Here is a 23,796-nt window from a genome sequence, read left to right as displayed (position 1 = left end):
CACCTGGAGAAGGGATAGGCTACCCACTCCAATATTCTGGCCTGGAGAATTCCATGACTGTATAGTCCACGGGGTCGCAATGAATTGGACACAACTGAAAGACTTTCACAAAGATAGTTAATGACAATGTCCAAATGAACTTAGGTTTCCCAACTGTTTAACGTATTATTCATTTCACTGTATCTTGGATCTCAAATACTTAGGCCAAAAAACTGAATTCCACCTTTTTTACTTTGTGACATTCATTTCTTCAAGACCTTAAAAATCTAACACTATGTCTTCTTAAATCCAATTCTAGAAACACATACTAAACTGCTATCATGTGTCAAATGCTATACCATGTTACTGCAAAAAGAGTTAAGAGACATCTTCATTTAAGGTACTGACAACGTAAAAGCAAATAGAAACAACAACAGTGTGATAAATCCAACAAACAAGGCTTCCCAGAGAAGGAGACTTGTGAGGTGAGTTTTAAAGATATACAAGAAGAGTGTACTAAAAGGTTTGGGACAAGGTACTAGTAATTGAAGGACATTCTTTGATAAGCTTTTCTGTCGCTATAATTTTTTAAACTGCTAGGTCTTCATCCTAGTCTTGACTGAAACTAGGTTCCTTCCTAAAGCACCCCCAGAAGACCTCTCAAAAAGGCACTGCTCATTTTCTCACATCCCTCAAACATCAGTACCCTTCTCACCTCCAGTGCTGGCTCAAAATCATTATTCTTGCATTCCCTGTGTGGTTCAGGTCATTTAAAGAAATCACCCCTTTTCCTTCCTTTTTACTGCCATTCATTGCCCTTAATATCCGAAGACTTCAGTAACTAGATTCGTGTTCTTCCTCACTCCAACTTTTGCCATCCTCTTATACAATTTCAATGTGCATGTAGACAGCCAATCTTACATAATTCAATGACCTCATCAGCTACTTGACGTCAGCAACTCCAATGGCTCTGACCTCTACTCTATCCTAGCACCTGTTACCATGACACACCCTTATCTTGTAAGGACAAACAACTGTCCATATCAGAAAACAGTAAATTCAAACACCTTACATTTTGACTGTCAACTCCTATCTCTTTTAGTCCCTCCCTTTTCCCTCAGTTTATATGGCCTTTCCTATCCTACCACACACCATGAGCTATCATTTAAAAAATTCTCAAGTCAGGAAGAAACAGACTCTGATGAGGGGAAAGGCATCCTGGGATTTAGGCAAAGAGTCTGGGATAGAGGAGGCAAAGATTTGGAATAGTTGCTAAGGAGACTAGGAGAGGGAACTGATCAAAGACAGGTAAATTAGTTGATTAGTAATATCCACAGTCCATGACCCTAACTGAGCCACTATTTTAAGAAATCACAGATGTGTATATGTACTAGTCTGCTTAGTTTTACAATTTTTCTAACAGTGCCAGCTACCTGGGTATGAAGTCAAAGGAGGTGGATTAAATGACTAGTATTAAGAGCACAATGGACATAGTACAAGAAAATGAGGTGAGGAAAGCGCTAGTGTACTAGGCAAATGCAAGGGGCGGAAAGAATAGATGCTTTCAAATTGTGGTACTGGAGAAGACTCTTGCGAGTCCCTTGGACTGCAAAGAGATCAAACCAAGTCAATCCTAAAGGAAATCAACTCTGAATATTCATGGGAAGGACTGATGCTGAAGCTGAGGCTCCAGTATTTTGGCCATCTGATGTGAAGAGACCCCCTCACTGGAAAAGACCCTGATGCTGGGAAAGACTGAAAGCATAAAGAAGAGGGCAGCAGAGGATGAGGTGGTTAAATAGTATCACCAACTCAGTGGACATGAATCTGAGCAAACTCTGGGAGATAGTGAAGGACAGGGAAGGAGAGAAGGACAAACTCCGGGAGACAGTGAAGGACAGGGAAGGAGAGAAGGACAAACTCCAGGAGATAGTGAAGGACAGGGAAGGACTAGGTAGGCTGCAGTACATGGGGTCGCAAAGAGTTGGACACAGCTTAGCAACAGAACAACAAAGGACTAGAGATGTTGAGGTCAGAAGCAAAACACACCAATAAGAGTAAAGATAGAGACTTTGACAAGTGCTATACCATAATGGTATGGTAGGATATTAAAGCTTACTACTTTAGAGCTAAAGTAGCAAAATCTAAAATTACAGTTATGGAAGTCAGTTGCCAATGTGAAGTAAAAAAATGAAATCCCTAAAGTTGAAGAGGTCAAGGAACTGTGAAGCTGAATAGTTCAAATGGCAATCATAATCACCCAAGATGAATTAGGATGTATACGCTGTAAAAAAATATTTAATACCTTGAAAGACACAAACATCTTTATTTAACATGTTTCAATCAACTTACCCGTAATGATTCCATATAAGATTTATGGCAATCGATATGTAATGTGTGGCCACAGGTTTGTACATAAACACCTCCTTCCCAGCCAATTGATACTGCCAAGAGACAAGAACTCTTAAAAAAAAAAAGACAAAATATAATTAGTTTTAAAGAAGCAGAAACATACCTAAACAAATCTACATAAACCTCTCAATCATTTCATATTGTTATACCTATGTGGGCTTTGTATTTCTGTGATATAAAGAAACACCTGACTTGATAACCCCGAGGCAATATCTTTAAATCTGGAAGATAGTTTTAGCTTCCAAATAATTATACTTGTAATAAAAGAGAAAAACTGTGAATTAGCCTTTCTCTACCTCATAAAATATAATAAAGTATACTGCTACTGATTATTTTACCTGTTCTACATGGTATTGGATTTCTCTGTGACATCTAACCTTAACATCTGCCTTCTTCAAATGCCTATTTCCCTCTTCCCTCCTAATGCCACTCTCTTTTGGTTTCTCTCCTGTCTCTTTAACCATTTGGTTTAAGCCTCCTTTTAAGACTTTTTTTTCCCCTTCGTCTGCCCCTTCAATATTTAAATTCCTCAAGGTTCAATTCTTAAAGCTTTTCTCTTATTAAAACTATTCTCCCTGAGTGAACTTAATCAGTATATTCAATGATTCTTCAAGTTGGGTCTCTTGCCTGAATGCCAGATACAAATACTCAGTTGACAACCAGAAATCTCCAATTTGAGGTCCTTCAGATAAAATAAAACCAATGTGTCAAAAATGTTCATTTTCTCTATGAATCTTTCTCTTCCTCTTGGCTTAAAAACTCTACATCTGTTTAGTCACCAAATCAGAAAGCTAAAAGTTATTTACATCACACCCTTTCCTTCACACCACAGAATTAGTTCCCAAACTATATGAAATCTATCTCCTGTATAATTCATGATTTTGGCCTCTCTCTCTTTATTCCCACTGTAACAGTCAAGCCTATATGATCTGTTGTGGGGAAGAGAGTTCTTAAATAAATTTTAACTGGTCTCCATGATGCATCTTGCACACATCTTTCTAAAGTACAAATCTGCTCATGAGAATTTTAAAAGTGCCTAAACATTTATATGGGTCTAATATAATAAACAACACAAAAAGGAACCCAGATTATATAAACAAACTACATACACTTTGGAAATGCATTTTCAAAGTTAATTCCTTTCATCTTCTCTTTCTCTTTAAACTTCTCTGCTAATTCCTTCTTTTCAACCTATGAACAGTCTAGACTTTTCCTCCTAAAGCAAGTTTCTTTAAATTTTCATTTGGCCTCTGCCAAACAGCATTTCAGCCTGACCCTGAGTTTACCCTCTAGTGAAAGTGAAAGTCATTCAGTTGTGTCCAACTTTTTGCGACCCCATGGACTGCAGACTGCCAGGCTCCTCTGTCCAGGGAATTCTCCAGGCCAGAAGACTGGAGTGGGTAGCCATTCCCTTTTCCAGGAGATTTTCCTGACCCAGGGATTGCAGGTGGATTTTTTACCATCTGAGCCACCAGGGAAACCCTCTAGAGTCTACAGCAAATACATGGCCAAGTCAGGGCAATACTGGTACGAGGTCTAACGTGAGTGACAGCACATGATGAAAAATTTGAGAGCCATCAAAACAAAGCAAACTACTAAATTTTACTTTTATGTTGGAAAATAGCCTATTAGATGACCAAACCATCTTAAATAACAGTAAACAGAATTCCAATATTAAATCAAGACTCTTCACGAGCATCTGAAAGTTAAAAGCATCACACAGTATGAAATGCCTTTCTAGCCGATTTGAAGATGTGCAACAGCACAAATCAAATTCTCACAGCAGGTGAGCTGGTTTCTACTGTTACACATCAGAAAAACAACAGGAGACCTGCTCATCTCTGTTTTATGTTTTGGAGCCACTTTAAGTAGAAGCAGATTTGGGTATTAGATCATTTTAGAATGGCTGGTAGGCAGCTAATAAGCTATTCTCTTTGACAATGTACTATAAAATGTAATTAATCTTTCCTTTTAATATATAAGCTGTGAGTTTTAAAACTGAAAATAGTATGTCATTTGTCTGTGTAACTGTTAGATGTCTTTTTAATTTGCTAGAGTCAAAAAAGGCAAGAGATCATTTACTAATATGAGACCTACATTTCAGAAAGACCTACATTCAACAATGTGCCCACCTCTGTACTGTTTAACATTGAACCTTCACCTCAATATTTATTAAAACTTTATGCAGTAAGCAGTCTTATTTCTTTTAATAAAAAGGGACTGCAAGCTGACCAAGAGCACTCAGTTAAAAGTGGTAAAGCCCAAGTTCAACCCAGATCTATCTGACTCCAAAGCTCAGGTTCCCTCCTTCTCTATTTATATATGAGTGTCATAGCTCTCATATATAACACTTCCAACTTCACTAGTAAACACACTATCTTGTATGACTGAAATTCTACAGGTCAACTTTATAAAAAGCATGCATTTGATATGAAGAGAGAAGAATCTATGCAGTTTAATTCTATAATCACTAACAGTGTCTACTGATAACAACTCTTCTTCTTTACATGGTCTGGCTACAAAACTGAAATCCAGTAAGCATCCACAATACCCAAGCATGTGTTAGATGCCCTGGAGAAGGGAATGGCAACCCACTCCAGTATTCCTGCCTGGAGAATTCCATGGACAGAGGAGCCTGGCGGGCTACACAGTCCATGGGGTCACAAAGCGTTGGACACGACTGAGCAACTTCCACACCTTCACACCTGTTGTTGTTTAGTCACTAAATCACATATGATTCTCTTACGACCCCATGGACTGTAGCCCTTCAGGCTCCTCTGTCTGTGGGATTTCCCAGGCAAGAATACTGGAGTGGGTTGCCATTTCTTTCTCCAGGGGATCTTTCTGATCCAGGGATCAAACCTACATCTCCTGCATTGACAGGAGGATTCTTTATCACTGAGCCATCTGGGAAGCCCTGAAGGGACTATAAAACCAAAAGGAAAAATGGCCCTAGACCTCCAGAGGTCCAGGAAACACACTATTTATAAGTAAAATAGCCATTATGAAGTATATAAAAGTACTTATGTAGAAATAAAACCTCACAATCACTCACAAAAACAAAACAGATTCAGGCCAGTTCAAGTATCAGTTCAGAGCTTTTTTTTAAAAAAAGTTTTTTGTTTTCTTTCTTAGAAATGAATAGCTATTCTGACTGCAAGAAGAGATACTCTACTTTTTCTCTCCTTTATTAGATCTCCTCTTCCCTCAAATTATTATGTCCTCAGGTCTGAGTTGTATTTTGACTAAGTTATTTTTATTTTCTATTTGGCCTTAGGATTCATCTTTACTCATTTACTCTAAAGTGATTCAAAATGCTGACATTAAAACCAGGATTACATCAGGAAAAAAAAAAACTAAAAAAAGTTGGCAGTAAATTTCTGCAAAAGTAGAATTCAGCACAATTTTCTCCAAAATGAAGATATTAATTGGTCTCCAATTAGTAAAACTATATACATATATACACATGCTGCAGAAAACCTGAAGAAACAATAAAGAAAAAGTATGAAAGTGTGTCTGTGTATACATATATGTATGCATGTACATATACAAACATAAAGACGTCTTATTTCCAAATAATGATTTCATTTTAAAGTCTCTGAAAATATATGGAAGCATTATCCTCATTACCTAACCCAAACTGCTTAATAAGGCCTAACGAGCCCTCCTAAATAGGTAACTTGAAAATTAAAAATACCACTTTACATTTATACTGACCTTTATAACATGTAAAATGATCTTTTGGGTTACTGCATGAAAGACCATTACGAGCCCTATTTTACAGATGAGGTAACTGAGACTTAGAGTGTTTGGTCACGCTCACATTGCTAAGAAACAGCAGAATCAGAACCAAACCCCAGTTTTCCTCATCTGAAATTCTTTCTACTCCACATAACACCTCCCTATCTAGGGTTTCCATCTCCTCCAGAATCCACTAGAAACATCCTTATCCAGACTACTGAATCACACTCTACTCTGACTCTTACCACGTTAGATCAGTTACTGTTTATTCTAGATAAGTATTCTGTCCGCCACATATCCTACTAGCTGCTTCCATTTAACTTAGTACATTATGTACATGAAGGAATTATATTTGAAATCTACTAATATACATTTTTATATGTGTGTGTGTGTGTGTGTGTATATATATATATATAACTAAAAATAATGCTTCATTTTATATTTTAAGTATTTTAAGTTATTAACAGATGTTACTTAACTCAAAATACAGCAGAGTCAAATAACAACAGGTGAAAGGAATCCCCATTTGATAACCCCTCTGCTGCTAAGTTACCTCAGTCGTGTCCGACTCTGTGTGACCCCATAGACGGCAGCCCACCAGGCTCCCCCGTCCCTGGGATTCTCCAGGCAAGAACACTGGAGTGGGTTGCCATTTCCTTCTCCAATGCATGAAAGTAAAAAGTGAAAGTGAAGTCGCTCAGTCGTGTCCTACTCTTAGCGGCCCCATGGACTGCAGCCTACCAGGCTCCTCCGTCCATGGGATTTTCCAGGCAAGAGTACTGGAGTGGGGTGTCATTGCCTTCTCCATGATAACCCCTCAGGAAACTTAAAAAACGGTATCAAAATTTTACAAAGAAGTTAACAATGTTGCCGCTACTAAATAAACTGAGTTGATCTAAGTCTTATGAATACCTGAGAGTTAGAGCCACAAAGTACGAAGAGCCAGGGAAAAAATCTACCAAGTTCACAACAAGAAATCATAGAAGCCATGATAAATCTGCCCCTACTTTACATATCAAAGCATCATGAGACTTTATTGTCTATCTTTAAATGAAAAAGACAGAAGCAAAAATCTTCATAAAACATAAGTGCCACATCTAAAAGTTTTTATAATGTATATAAAATAATATATAAAAGTGTTTAAAATGATAATATAAACTTATCATTCCACTGAACTGAATTTGTATATCTTATAATAAACAACATTTAAAACAAAGGCATAATATTTGAAACCTGAAATTTTTATGTGTTAACTGACTTCTATTTATTACTATCCACATACTAATTTTTTTCTAATAAAGTTCCAAATTCCAAGTCAGAAAGATATTTGGTTGAAGAAAAATATAAAACTCTGGAGAGAAATATCTATCAATTTTACAGACAAAAATAACATTTAATAAAAAGAACACTTACATCCTTAAAATAACGTTGTAATAATGAAAGCCTCACGTCATGAACTGCTGCACATGTATCCCAGGGGTATATCTGCTCCTCTTCAGAGATAGGCAACTTTTTTGGCTCAATGTTGTCACGGCACTGCCCCAAAACTATATTAACAACAGAGATTAAGAGCCCGTTAAAAAAAACTAACATGTGGACTTTATTCACCAAGAAAACAGAGTTATTTACCATAAGCTTCTTAATTTTTTCACTATTACAATATTTTTAAAGACCTACAAAAAGTGATATCCTAATTTTCTTCTACAGAGTAAATAAACTTTTAATATGTGAATGTTTATTTTTTAAAATAACATCAGGGTTGGCGAGACGGGCAAAGTAAGCCTGGAATTGTGTGTAAAGAGGAAAGAGGTATTCAAGCACTGAGCGGGGACCTAAAGGAATTCTGACTAGCCAAATTCAAGAATAATGACAATAACAGGTAACATGTTCATTGATTCAGGCAGGGAACATGAAGTAAAAGGGTATAATGTTAGACTGTCAGAATACCAACCAAGTGATTAAACTTGGTTAACATCACCAATAATGGAACAAACTATCACTATGAGTCTCCTGATGTGATGCAACGGGAAGGAACAGCATCATAATACTACCATTGCCAAAAATGTTTAACTTTAATCTAATAACAGGGAAAGCAAAAGTGAAAGTCGCTCAGTCATGTCTGACTCTTTGCAACCACATGGACTATACAATCCATGGAATTCTCCAGGCAAGAAATACTGGAGTGGATGATAGCCATTCCCTTCTCCAGGGGATCTCTCCAACCCAGGGATCAAACCCAGGTCTCCCGCACTGCAGGCAGATTCTTTACCAGTTAAGCCACAAGGGAAGCCCAATAACAGGGAAACAATCACATAAATCCAGAAAAAGAGACAGTCTACAGAATAAACTTGAACTCTTCAAAATTTTTTAAAATGCCTGGAGAAACTGTTTCGGATTAAAGGAGACTAACAAGAAATGACAACTAACTGCAACACATGATCTTCACTTGTCTCTTGGAACAAGAAAAATATATATCTGGTATATAAAATATTATTGGGAGACTTTGAACACAGAATATTTGATTTTATTCTTATTAAATTTATTCAGTATGATTGGTACTAAGCTTGTATAAAAGAATATCTTTATTCTTAGGTGATATATCCTGAAGTATTTAGGGATAAAAATGTCCAAGATGTCTACCTCTGACAAGTGTGTGTGTGTCTGTGTATAGATAAGTATGGGAAAGAAAACATAAACATGGAAATATGCTAGCCATCAGCAAGTATAGGTGAAGGCTTTTCAACTTTTCTGTAGATGTAAAAGTCAGTCGAAATGAAAAGGTGGGAAAAGAGGTATTTTTATAATTGTAAAACACATACCACACAAAAAGGAAGTGGGGGTATAGGCATAAAGTGCCACACATTACTCTAAGACTCAATAAGTCATTCTTAGAGAAGGAAATATCAGACACAGAGCTGTGGGCCCCAAGTTCTGGGGAGATTTGTAACAGCAGCAGCAGCAGCAGAAAGAATAGACAAAAGCAAGTAGATGCTAGAAACTAAAATATAATTAGCCATGATGTATAATCCTTTTAATAAACTGCCAAACTTGGTTAGCTAGGATTTTGTTAAGGACTTTTACATCTCTATTCATAAGGGATACACATCTATCATTTTCTTTTCTTTTGAAATCCTTATCTGGCTTTGGTATCAAGGTAGTGCTGACCTCAGAGAATGAGGTAAGAAGTGTTCCCTTCTCTCTTTTCATTTTTTTTTTCTTTTGGACAAATCTAAGGAGGAAGAGTCTTAATTCTTTAAATGGCAGAAGACCAAAACAGACATTTATTCAAAGACAGGCCAACAGGCACATGAAAAGATGCTCAAGATCCCTAACTATTAGAGAAATCCAAATCAAAATTGCAGTGAGGTACCATCTCAAACCAGTCAGAATGGCCATCATTAAAAAGTCTACAAATAACAAATGCTGGAAAGGGTGTGGAGAAAAGGATCTCTCCTACAAGGTGGTGATATAGTGCTATATACAGTTACTGGTATACTGCTATACATAGTATAGTTATACTGCTATAACCACTGTGGAAAACATTATGAAGGTCCTCAGAAAACTAAAAGTAGAATTACAATATGACCCAGCAATCCCACTTCTGGGCATACACCCAGACGAAACTATCATTCAAAAAGATACATGCACCCCTGTGTTCACAGCAGCAGTGTTCACAACAGCCAAGATGTGGGAGCAACCTACATGCTCATCGCCAGAGGAATGGATAATAAGATGCGGTACATATATACAAAGGAATACTACTCAGTCATAGAAAAGAACAAAATAATGCCATTTACAGCACTATGGATGCAATCAGAGATTATTGTGCTAAGTAAAGCATGTCAGAAAGACAAAGACAAAACCATATATTACTTATATGTGGAATCTAAAGTATGACACAAATGAACCTATCTATGAAAGAGAAACAGAACAGACTGGTGGTTGCCAACGGAGAGAGCTGAGGAGGGTTGCAGTGGAAGGCTGGGGTTAGCAGATACGAGCTTTCATATATAGAATGGATAAACAACAAGGTCCTACTGTATAGCACAAAGAACTATATATTCAATATCCCATGATAAAGCATAACAGAAAGAATATTTTTTAAAAAAGAATGTGTGTGTGTGTATATATATGTGTGTGTGCGTGTATAACTGAACCATTTTGCTGTACAACAGAGATTAACATAACATTGTAAATCAACTATACTTTAATTAAAGATACTAATAAAAAAATGTTCATTGACCCAATTTCTTCAAATAGCAAAGTGCATTTGGGGTGGGCGGCGGGGTGGAAATGACAGGCACAGGAAAAGATAAGATGGGACTCTATTAAATAAAAGACTATAAGGAGTCTCTACAACTATAAATAAATAAATAAAATAAAATAAATAAGAAACAATTGGGGAATTTTGAACTCTGACTAGATAGTTGATGATATTGAGGAATTAAGTTATTCAGGAGTGACTGTGGTTTTAAAAAATAAGTCTTTAAAAAAATAAGTCTTTTCTATTCAGCAGATATGGTGAAATACTTATAGATGAAATAAAATGATGCCTGGAATCTGCTTCCAAATAATTCTAGGAGAAAAAATTAGTCACAAGTTAATCACTGTTAGAGATTGACGGAGACATTAGAAATTGATGGGGACATGGAGGTACATTTTACTAGTCTCTTTACATCACCACATAGTTAAAATTTTCCATATTCAAAGATAAAAGAAAGAGAGAAGAGAAAAAATAAAGAATTCAGAAGAAAAAAGTAAAGAGGGGTAAAAGGTGAGAGGATGTCAGAGGGTGGTGAGGCTCAGAAAGAAAGGAAACAGCCAGAGATTTTCCCTGCTACAATTCCTAATTAAAATCACTCTTGAGATTTAATAGCTTTTAATACTAGTTTCTTATATTTTTCCTCCTATCTTGAAATGACAAAAGAGCTCTGGAACAGTGGGATTATCTAATATTAACTAGTTTAGTGTAAAAAATTGCTATAAGGGAATTAAATGAAGTAACAAGTCAAAGCAACTTTAAAAATATAAAACAATGAACAAATAACAGTCCAAAATAATAACATAAGCTTCACTGGGGCAGAGATATTATTTTGTTTGGCTCTTATTGTAATAGCGATGATCAATAAATACATGTGAAATGAATACATGAATAAAATAAAACATTAAGTTGATGATTATACAGTACTTGGTGAAGAAGTTATAGAGGGACAAGTAAGAGGCAAAAATCTAATAAACTGAATTCCTTAAAAGAGCAGAAAAAGATAAGCAGCTGCGAAATTGGGTCAGTACTCCAACACATTTCCTTTTAATTATAGTAGTTACTTCTCATCTAGACGGCTCTATTGTCTTATTCAGTGAGGGTTTCACAGATCAATTTCAAATTTTAACAAGAGTAATAAGACAAAAAAACTAATGTACCAGGCACCATATTAGATCCTTTTACCTATATTACATTACTTAACCAACATGACAATCCTCAAAAGTCACTATTATCTCTATATTTAAAAGAAAGCAACAAACTTGGCCAGATTAAGTCAAGCAGTAGATGTTTTTCTGGAACTCTCTTGCTTTTTCGATGATCCAGTGGATGTTGGCAATTTGATCTCTGGTTCCTCTGCCTTTTCTAAAACCAGCTTGAACATCAGGAAGTTCACAGTTCACCTATTGCTGAAGCCTGGCTTGGAGAATTTTGAGCATTACTTTGCTAGCCTGTGAGATGAGTGCAATTGTGCGGTAGTTTGAGCATTCTTTGGTATTGCCTTTCTTTGGGATTAGAATGAATACTGACCTTTTCCAGTCCTGTGGCCACTGCTGAGTTTTCCAAATTTGCTGGCGTATTGAGTGCAGCACTTTCACAGCATCATCTTTCAGGATCTGAAATAGCTCAACTGGAATTCACTAGCTTTGTTTGTAGTGATGCTTCCTAAGTCCCACTTGACTTCACATTCCAGGATGTCTGGCTCTAGGTGAGTGATCACACCATTGTGACTATTTGGGTCGTGAAGATCTGTTTTGTACAGTTCTTCTGCATATTCTTGCCACCTCTTCTTAATATCTTCTGCTTCTGTTAGGTCCATATCATTTCTGTCCTTTATTGAGCCCATCTTTGCATGAAATGTTCCCTTGGTATCTAATTTTCTTGAAGAGATCTCTAGTCTTTCCCATTCTATTGTTTTCCTCTATTTCTTTGCACTGATCACTGAGGAAGGCCTTCTTATCTCTCCTTGCTGTTTTTTGGAACTCTGCATTCAAATGGGTATATCTTTCCTTTTCTCCTTTGCTTTTGGCTTCTCTTCTCTTCACAGCTATTTGTAAGGCCTCCTCAGACAGCCACTTTGCTTTTTTGCATTTCTTTTTCTTGGGGATGGTCTTGATCCCTGTCTCCTGTACAATGTCATGAACCTCCGTCCATAGTTCATCAGGCACTCTGTCTATCACATCTAGTCCCTTAAATCTATTTCTTATTTCCACTGTATAATTGTAAGGGATTTGATTTAGGTCATACCTGAATGGTCTAGAAAAACATCTATTTCTGCTTTATTGACTATGCCAAAGGCTTTGACTGTGTGGATCACAATAAACTCTGGAAAATTCTGAAAAAGATGGGAATACCAGACTACCTGACCTGCCTCTTGAGAAATCTGTATGCAGGTCAGGAAGCACCAGTTAGAACTGGACATTGAGCAACAGACTGGTTCCAAATAGGAAAAGGAGTACGTCAAGGCTGTGTACTGTCACCATGCTTATTTAACTTCTATGCAGAGGACATCATGAGAAATGCTCAGCTGGATGAAGCACAAGCTAGAATCAAGATTGCCGGGAGAAATATCAATAACCTCAGATATGCAGATATCACCACCCTTATGGCAGAAAGTGAAGAAGAACTAAAGAGCCTCCTGATGAAAGTGAAAGGGGAGAGTGAAAAAGTTGGCTTAAAGCTCAACATTCAGAAAACCAAGATCATGGCATCCGGTCCCATCACTTCATGTCAAACAGATGGGGAAACAGTGACAGACTTTATATTTTTGGGCTCCAAGATCATTGCAGATGGTGACTGCAGCCATGAAATTAAAAGACGCTTACTCCTTGAGAGAAAAGTTATGACCAACTTAGACAGCTTATTAAAAAGCAGAGATATTACTTTGCCAACAAAAGGTCCATCTAGTCAAACCTATGGTTTTTCCAGTAGTCATGTAGGGATGTAAGAGTTGGACCATAAAGAAAGCTGAGCACCAAAGAATTGATGCTTTTGAACTGTGGTGTTGGTGAAGACTCTTGAGAGTCCCTTGGACTGCAAGGAGATCCAACCAGTCCATCCTAAAGGAAATCAGTCCTGAGTGTTCATTGGAAGGACTGATGTTGAAACTGAAACTCTAATCCTTTAGCTACCTGATGTGAAGAGGTGACTGATTTGAAAAGACCTGATGCTGGGAAAGACTGAAGCGGATGACAGAGGATTAGATGGTTGGATGGCATCACTGACTCAATGGACATGAAGTTTGGGTAAACTCTGGGAGTTGGTGATGGACAAGGAGGCCTGGCGTGCTCTGGTCCACAGGGTTGCAAAGAGCCGGACATGACTGAGCGACTGGACTGAACTGAACTGAACTGAACCTGTATCTGAATTCTGAGGAATTTCTTATATCTAACTCTTTCTACTCTACTAATTCAGAGTAAACACCCTAGAAAAAAAATGCCCTGGAGAAATATGTAAGTCTTTTATTTACTTCACTTCACACATACTCTTATTGAAAAAGGATACATTCATTGGAACTGGAGTGTAATATTTATCACTACCTCAAAATACTTCAGTATGGCAGAGAATAGAGAATATTCAGACAAATCCTTCAAATTTTTAAAAACATTATTTTAACTCTAAGATTTGCAAACGTCAATTGGCAGGCTGTTACAAGAGTGACTGCTTCTATGCTCAAGAAACAAGGGCAAAACAACCTGAATATGTCTTATATAATTAAAATATTTAAACTGACTATTTTTGGACTTAAATGTTTCTAGATATTAGAACAATCAAGTTGCCAAGAAAGATGAACTCAGTTTTTGGCCACCCAGCATTGGTAAGATTCCATCACACTCTAAAGAAAAAGACTATGTAACATACAGAGAGATCTCTCTTAAATGTTTCTTTCAACACTCCAAGAAAGTGAGATAAACCAGATTAAGAATCTTTGCTAAAAAAAAACCTATAAAGATCCTTGCTATACAGATCTGCAGTTATACCTAAACAAAAATCTAGCTTTTATTTGAGGGATTTACTAATCTGCTGCAAATACTTCATCTCTAAAAATGTTCCCACTAAAAATTACTTTGATTTTTACCTGAGGATGCTTGTAACAGGACAACCAATCCCGTAGGTCTGTCTTCAGAGGAGGGCCCACTCTGTCCACAAATAACACAATCATATACTGCCTCAGAAACTTGAGGTTCTGCTGTGGTGATCTCCATAGGAATATCACTCTCTGGAGAATCTGAGGAGAAAAAGTTGCAATCTTAATTCCTGAAAAGAAAATCTCTCTTTAATAAAATTATGAAAAAAAATCAAGCTCAAATAATTTGGAACTTCAGTATCAATAAATTATATAGTAATAAAACTATGGGAAAATTATCTCACCAAAATAAAATGTTTTCTCATAAAAGACAAAATTACAAAGAATGGATGTTATGAAAGACTTCCGATTCCTGGGTTGGGAAGACCTCCTTGAAGAGGAAATAGTAACCTACTCCAGTATTCTTGACTGGGAAATCCCATGGATAGAGAAGCCTGGTGTGCTACAGTCCATGGGGTCACAAAGAGTTGGATGTGACTTAGAGACTAAAACAACTCTTCTAATGTTGTATCATACGTAAAATTAAAACAAAAAACACAGATGCAAAGGTATTTGTATCTAAAAATATTGTTTTAATATTATAATTTAAGGAAATAAGGGGGAGGTCATTTGCTTTAGTTTTCTTTGAAGCACTTCAGAGGGAAAATTTATAATAACATGGCAGCTCTTGTAAAGAAATGGCAATATTTACTAGGAGATAAAAGGGTAAAAAATTTTTTCTTTTTTCTTTTAATTGTAGTGATTATATTTTAGTGATAATAATTATCAATATGTATTTATGTAGGATAAACATTTCTATATGACCATACATATAATAAAACAAAACTATAATAGAAAATAACAGCAATCCTTTGGTGATATGTCATTAACAGCAAGAAATAAAATACTGAGTCAATAACCATTTCAGATAAAAATTCATAGAGGCATCCATAGTGGCAAAAGAAAGGAGTAGAGGAGATTGGGAAGATCAAAGAAGCAGAAATGATTTACGGCATGTTTAAGAGATGGAGGCATATCTAAATAAATATGTAAAAAAAAAAAGACAGAAATAGAAAAAGAAAGGTGTCAAGTTTATATATGTTTTAATAAGATTCATGCAGATAAACATATATCAGATATTTATTAAGACTGAGAGGAAAAGGGGTGAAACCTAAAATAGAACTTTGGATAATGCTCAAAATTAATGGAAATTTTAAATAAGCCAATGAAGAGATCTAAAGCTTAAAGTGGTCTTGTATATTCTCCCTCAGTAGCTCTCCCCTAGTATCTATCTCTCCCTCTCAATCATACCACTTATTTGAGAATAAGTCTGGGATTGCCTACTGGAGAAGGAGACAGCCCACCTGGAACAGAGCCCAGTTGTCCTACCAGCTCAGGCCAGTCCCAACCAACCATCAGATCATTCTTGGAACATGCTTTGTTTTTGTGTTTATGGAGTTTTGTGGATGAAAGGAGAAAAGAATGGGAAAATGATGTAGGGATGATATATTTAGTGCCCTCAGAACCATGGGAAATATGTTTTTGCTTGGAAACATTATGCCTACGCTGGGAACAGACAACTGCAAAACACAAGTATCTAGAGGAAAGGGAAATCTCTTGCACTGTTGGTGGGAATGTAAACTGATGCAGTCACTATGAAGAACAGTATGGAGATTCTTTAAAAAACTAAAAATAAAACTACCATATACCCCAACAATCCCACTACAGGGCACAGACATTGAGAAAACCATAACTGAAAGAGACACATGTTCCCTGTAGCTAGGACATGGAAACAATCCATGTTCATGCATAAAGAAGCTATCGTACATATATACGATGGAATATTACTCAGCCATAAAAAGACCATATTTGAGTCAGTCCTAATGAAGTTGATGAACCTAGGACCTGTTAGACAGAGTGAAGTAAGTCAGAAAGAGAAAAACAAATATTGTACATTAACGCATATATGCGGAATCTATTTGCAGGACAGCAATGGAGATGCAGACAGAGAGAACAGACTTGTGGACACAGTGGGTGAAGGAGAGGCTGGGATGAACTGAGAGCAGCATTACCATATGGTAATATGGTGATGAACTGAGAGCACCATTTTACATATGGTACCATATATAAAATAGCTAGCCAGTGGAAATTTGCTGTATGACGCAGGGAACTCCAACCAGGTGCTCTGTGACAACACAGAGGGGTAGGATGGGATGGGAAGTGGGAGGGAGATTCAAGAGGGAGGGGGACGTATGTATACCTATGGCTGATTCATGTTGATGTACAGTAGAGACAAACACAATATTGTAAAGCAATTATCTTCCAATTAAAAAAAAAAGTATCACAGGGCAAAGTGTGGTCTGCAGCCTAGGAGTAGGCACAGAGAATCTTCTTTACTGCATAAACTGATCCTTGGTTTTAGGAACATATAATACACTTTAATTTTTAACTACAACTGAGTATTTGCTCAGATCCTACTAGGTGAATTACTACTCATGAACTAAACATGCTACTGGCACTACTGCTTTCCACTAAGAAGCCTGTGACAATGGCCACAATTGCAAAACTCCTGCAGAGCAATATCATTAATTCTGGTAAAGATGTACAGTACTGTCCTGATCTGGTCATCATTTTTACTACTAACATTCTTGCTTTCCTCTGTTTTTTTTTTTTTTAACTTGGTATAGAGAGGGACTTTTCATTCCTTTTAAAAAATATATCATTTAAATATAATTTTAGTTTTGCAGAAAAGTTTTGAAGCCACTACAAAGAGTTTTCATAAACCTCACACCCAGTTTCCCCTTAAATCTTACATTAGCATGATATGACTGTCACAATGAACTAATATTGATATATTATTGAGCAATTTTATTGATATAATACTGATAAATTAAAGTCCATATTTTCTTCAGATTTCCTTAGTTTCTACCTAATGCCCTTTTTTTTTTGAGGATCCCATCCAGAACAGCGTATTACATTTAGTTGTCATGTCTCCTTAGTCTACTCTTAGTTGTGGCAGTTTCTCAAGAAACTGTTGTTTTTGATGAACTTAAAAGTTTTGAGGAGTACTGATCAGGTATTCTGTATAACATTCCTCAACTGTAACTTGCCTGATACGTTTCTCAAGATTAGTCTGAGGTTATGGTTGTAAGTGAGGAGGACCACTAAGGTAGAGTACCATTCTCATCAACATCGTATCAATGGTATATAATATTAATATGATCAATTACTGCTTATATGGATGCTGATTGTCTCATTTGGGTAGCATTATGATCATTTCATAATGTATGCAAATACCAAATTACTAAGTAGTACACCTGAAACTGAGCTTCCCAGGTGGCTCAGTGGTAAAGAATCTCCCTGCTAATGCAGGAGACACAGGAGATGTGGGTTCAATCTCTGGGCCAGAAAGATCCCCTGGCAGAGGAAACGGCAACCCACTCCAGTATTCTTGTCTGGAAAATCCCATTGACAAAGGAAGCTGGCGGGCTACAGTCCATTGGGTCACAAAGAGCCGGACATGACTGAGCGACTGAGCATGCACACACATACACAGACGTGAAACTAATATGCTTCTGTACACCAACTATATTTCAATTATTTTAAAAAGGAAACATGGGACTTCCTTGGTGATCCAGTGGTTAAAACTCCTTGCTTCTGATGCAGGTGGCAGTTCAATCTGTGGTTAGGGAACTAAGATCCCACAAGCTCTGCCTCTTGGAGAAAAAAAGAAGGAGGGGGCTGGGGAGAGCAAACTGCATAGCATTATATATAGTAAAATTTTATTTCAGGAAAGACAAATAGAAACAAAATCCATTTCTATAATTTTTATATGTATTCATATGAAGCAAGAAAGCCTATTTATAATGGTTTATCCCAAACGGTTGAGGTTTAAAAGAGAAGGTAGGAAGAAATGATCAGCTTTGCTTTCATACAGCTTTGTATATGTTAAGCATATACATTTTTAAATGTTTTGGCTTGATATCAGTGCGTGTTTTATTTATGGAACAAATAACCAAAACATAATTTATATTTGTGGGTTGTATTTTTTAATACACCACATCACAGATGACTGACTTAAAATGACAGATACAGCACTATCCCTTAAAAGTGAACAAATTTATGATCAGAACAACCAACATACAAAAGTATTCTATTCAACAAGATCCGCTTTCTAATTTAAGTGAAAATAAATTCAATTCATTTCTATTCAGTTGAGAGAATAAGAACTTCACAAGGTGACACAGCAAAGTTTATAGTAATTTATAAAATAATAACATAGATGCAACAGCAATAGATACACAGGACTAGTGCACTATACGCATTCCAACGCCACAAGCAGATTGGTCTTACCTAAAAGAAAGCAAGTCTACAACCGTGCCTGATTCCAAGAAAATAAAAGAATATAAAAGAGGCTAGTTTACAACCAAACTCTAAAGTAGCAAAAAAAAAAAGTGTCAGGGAAAAAGAAGCAGTTAAAGATGTAAAGAGCATCCTTTTTCATAATAAGAGAAATGCTAATTAAAACTAGACCAGACACCACTTCTTTTCACCAACAAGATTAGCAAAAATACAAAAGTTTGACAACATATTCGAATGACAAGGATGTAGGTAAATTGCTGTTCTGACACACTGTTGATGGGAATACTAAATGGTACAACCCTTAAAAGGGTAATTTGGCAATATGTAGCAAGGCAATGGCACCCCACTCCAGCACTCTTGCCTGAAAAATCCCATGGATGGAGGAGCCTGGTGGGCTGCAGTCAATGGGGTCGCTAAGAGTCGGACAAGACTGAGCGACTTCACTTTCACTTTTCACTTTCACGCACCCACTCCAGTGTTCTTGCCTGGAGAATCCCAGGGACGGGGGAGCCTGGTGGGCTGCCGTCTATGGGGTTGCACAGAGTCGGACACGACTGAAGCGACGCAGCAGCAAAATTACATGTGTGTTTACCCTGACCCAGCAATCCCATATATACAAATGTATCTTACATATATATTACCAAAATATATAAAGATACATGCCACAAGATATTTACTGCAGTACAACTTATATTGCAAAAAACTGGAAATAACCCAAATGTCCAATAATAGAAGACCATTTGCATAAACTATTGATGGGGGAGGTGGGGGTGGGAATCTACCATACAGGTAGAAAAAAGAATAAAGAATATCTCTATACGCTACATGATAGGATCTCCAGGATATAACGTTGAGTGAAGAAAGCAAGGCTGAAGAAGTGTACATAGTATGTTATCATCTACCTAAGAAGGGGACACTAGGGATGCAAATATTTTTATATTTCGATATATATATTTATATCCCCAACCCTCTCTTTTTCTTATGTAAATTGTTAAAAAAAATGAAAGGATAAACCTCAAATTAAACTGTATTATTAAATAATGAAACAAACAGCTCCTTCCATAACTAACAACAATACAAGTCAACCAAATCCTGACACATGCCAGCTCAAGCTTGGACTACCCCACTTTCCAAATGAAATCTTAAAGGATGGGTACTGTAGACAGTTACTATTTCTATCTGAAGTGAAAGTGTTAGTCACTCAGCCATGTGGGACTCCTTGTGACTCCCCCAAGGATTCTAACCTGCCAGGCTCCTCTGTCCATGTGATTTCCCAGGCAAGAATATTGGAGTGGGTAGCCACTCTCTTCTCCAGGGTATCTTCCCAACCCAGGGATTGAATGGATAGAACCTGGGTCTCCTGCACTGCAGGCAGATTCTTTACCATCTGAGCCACCAGGGAAGCCTATCTACTTGGTATTTATTATCTCATCTGTTAACAGCAGGACTAAATTTTTGCTTAGAGAATCATACCATCACCACTTTTGATTCATATGATTGGAGTGGAACTAACCTTATAATCAGGCTAGACTAATAGAGTCACACCAAGGATTTTTGTTTCAGTTATTTGAAAAGAAGTATTCTTTTCATTCTAATTTAAAAATAAATAAAACTTGCTAAACACAATGACTATCCTTCTATCTTATACCTTAAGCCTCAATCAATCAATCATCAGTCTATTAATTCTCACTTTGCAATTATTTTCATAACTGTCCCTTTCTGTCCCCAGGCTACCAACTTGGGGGAGTAAGTAGGGGAGAGACTTCACTCTCCTCAGTTTGCTTCACATATGAGAAATAGTAAAGAGTAGGCAAAGCTTGTTGATCAATAGCCCAGACTCCACCATTTACTACTGTATAACCTCAGACAAATTTCTTAACTTAAATTTAGGTATGGAATACTGCCATCTATCTCATGTGTCTATCAAGACAAATAAGTCAATAAACAGAATGTGTTTAGCACAGCGCTGGTTACATAGTTAACATATATATATATATATATCATCATCCATCCCCCAAATTCATACTATTAGACCCAGACTCAAATACAGAAAAGGTTTTGTTTACACAATGTTTATAATAATTACATTTTTTAAAAAACTAAAGTTCAATTATGATGGAATGATTAAATAAATTATAGAATAAAAGTAATAATAGTAATAACCAATGCTTAAAAACACTTACGCACCAAGCACTCTGTTTTAAATGTTTGAAATGTATACCATTACATTCAATCTTCACCACAACCCTATGAGGTAGGTAGTATAATGATCTCTTTTTAACTATGTGGAAACCAATGCAGAGAGTAAATTACTCCAGATAATGGAATGGCTGTGATATGAACTTGGCAGTAATGCTCCAGAGTCCATGATCATAACCACTACATGCTACCTCTCCAATGAAGTAAAACCACAGTTACTAGGAATTTTAATAATAATATAGGAACATGTTTATGCTAAAATGTTGAGCAAAAAGACATGATAAAAAATTGTATTACACAGTATCATCTGTAATACATATGTCTTCCAGATAGTGAGATTAGGGATAAAATTCATCCTTCTTCATGTTTTTCTGTACCATATAACTTGTACAATTAAATGTTGTATGTTTAAGATCCCTCACAGCTCAGCTGGTAAAGAAACTGCTTGCTATGCAGGGGACGCTAGTTCAATTCCTGGGTCGGGAAGATCTCCTGGAGAAAGGAAAGGCTACCCACTCCAGTGTTCTGGCCTGGAGAATTCCATGGACTGTACAGTCCATGGGGTTGCAAAGAGTCAGACATGACTGACCAACTTTCACTTCAAGATCAGAAAATAACTTCCAAAATACATTCTTACTCTATATTAAGCATCTAAACTCTCCCTTGAACAACTATGTTGGATTTCAGCCGTATCTGTCTGATAAACCTTAATGAATCAAGGTCTAACATCCTGACTTCTACACATGTGGTGGTAATGGTGCTCAAGTCATGTCCGACTCTTTGTGATTCCATGACTATAGACCACCTCCCAGGTTCCTCTGTCCATGGAATTTTCAAGGCACAAATACTGGAGTGGTTTGCCACTTCATGCTCCAGAGGATCCTCCCAATTCAGGGACTGAACCCATGTCTCTTGCACCTCCTGCACTGGCAGGCAGATTCTTTACTACTGTGCCACCTGGGAAGCCCATGACGTCTATACCTAGATGGCGAGTAAAAATAAACAATGGGGGACAGTGATCAGGAGAGAAGGAACTGCAGAGGTTGAGTCTTTTCATATAGGAAACTTGATAACTGCAAAAAGGAATTATCAACAGAGAAGTAAGAATACTAATCACAAAGTAGAAATCTGTTGCATTCAGAGAGAAAAGTGTCCTTAAATTTTTTACCTACTAATGTACAATACTGATTTGAGGATTTATAAAGTACTGCATGTTATAAGTTTGAAATACTTTAAATACTAAGTTACAAGACTAGAAATCTTAGGAGAAGATCTCTCACACACAAAAATAAAGCCAAAATAAGAAAGAAACAACTACAGAATGCTTACATGAGTAACACAGATGGGAAATAAGGCAAAAGACAAAAGGCATCTGACAAAGCAGAGGACTGGACTGAGATTAAATTGTGTCTATATTAAAGATAAATATTATCTCAGGTGTGGACCCTGCTTCATGTGTTAATAACAATATATATGTCACATGTAAACGGGGAGAGTAATCAGAGGCAGTGAGACGTATAACTGCAATTTTTATCTTGAGCAAAGTATGAAAATAAGATCTCAAACAGGTTTTAGGGGGTCAAATAGATCTCTCTGGGAAGGGAATGAGTTATAAATAAAAGGAATATACAAATCTGAATGGTCCAGAATCCCACTGGCATGGCCATAATCAACATAAATAAACCAAATGCTCATGAATCTCTATTACCTCACCTGTCACCACTGCAGCATGCAAGAACCAGGACTAGGAGAGAGCGGAGCCCTTTATCCTGATGGCTTCTGTGAATTGCCTCTGTTTGCTAGCAATCATGTCTGCCTGATCCCTCAATTGTTGTTCCTGTGCCCTGGCTACTGCCAAAAAAAGATCAAACCTTCCAAAAAGTAGTAAGATTTAGGACAGAAAGTCAATAACTTTGCAGACTAATGACATTTGAATTTATGATCTTGAACATAACTGGACCCTAAGTATTGCTTATCAATTTTTATACTCAGCCTGGATGAGCAACATCTCCCACTTTCATTAGCAACTTCTCCAAACTTCAGATGGTATTCTTTTCACTCAGCAAGACTCACCTTTTACTTGGCCCTGTGAACTGAAGCAACTGAGTGATCACCTGAAGTTCCCACTTTCCCTACCCCTAAAGGAACTTACCTCTATCTCCATCCACGCTTTCCCTCTCCTCTCGTGTCTGCTCAGGGAATGAGGTGGCCATTCTCCTATTCAAGACAATACTACCTAACCTCTTCTGGATACTTTGCTTAATCAATTCCTCAGAAAATTGTTTTTATCTCATTTGGGAGTGGGAGGCAACAGATAAAAACAATTTCTAAAAACAGTATTCACTAAGCTTTTTTTCTTAGCTCCTAAGGTTGCAAAGAAACAAATCAAACTGTTTATCAAACCATTATATTAACTCCCCCAAAAATGCTGCTCTCAAGTGACTTCAGAACACAGAGCTTTTGACTATTACCCTTAGTAGAATTACCAAAGGATAAAATGGTCTGTAAACAATTTTAAATTTTTTAAATTTTAATTCAACGATTTCATTGTTTAATATAATACCCAGGTTGGTATTTTGAAACTATTTTCTTTACTTGGAAAGAAAAAGTAATTTGCTTACATATGGTGTATTGTGCTTGAGTAGGAGAATATTCTAAATCCTAGGACATGTATGTTGAAGTATTTAGGAGTAAAGTATCATGATGTCTATAACTTACTTCATCTAGTAGAGGAAGAGAGTGAGTGAAAGAACAAATTAAGAAAAGTGTTAACTAG

At 36.8% G+C, this 23,796-nt stretch overlaps 1 protein-coding gene across 6 annotated transcripts in view; it reads right to left on the bottom strand.

Moving 5' to 3' along the window:
- Positions 1-23,796, bottom strand: part of UBR3 (ubiquitin protein ligase E3 component n-recognin 3) — a 204,981-nt gene that overhangs the window by 57,315 nt on the left and 123,870 nt on the right. For all 6 annotated transcript variants that reach the window (XM_070358202.1, XM_070358205.1, XM_070358208.1 and 3 more), the window contains 3 exons: positions 14,472-14,621; positions 7,546-7,679; positions 2,332-2,442 (listed from right to left, as the gene is read on the bottom strand). In XM_070358202.1, the coding sequence (XP_070214303.1) occupies positions 2,332-2,442; positions 7,546-7,679; positions 14,472-14,621 (395 nt within the window). The remainder of the gene's footprint in view (positions 1-2,331; positions 2,443-7,545; positions 7,680-14,471; positions 14,622-23,796) is intronic.

This window comes from Bos mutus, chromosome 2 (assembly GCF_027580195.1).
Source record: "Bos mutus isolate GX-2022 chromosome 2, NWIPB_WYAK_1.1, whole genome shotgun sequence".
NCBI lineage: Eukaryota > Metazoa > Chordata > Mammalia > Artiodactyla > Bovidae > Bos > Bos mutus.
The sequence above is the reverse complement of the archived record's forward strand: the minus strand, read 5'-3'. Positions and strand labels throughout refer to the sequence as shown.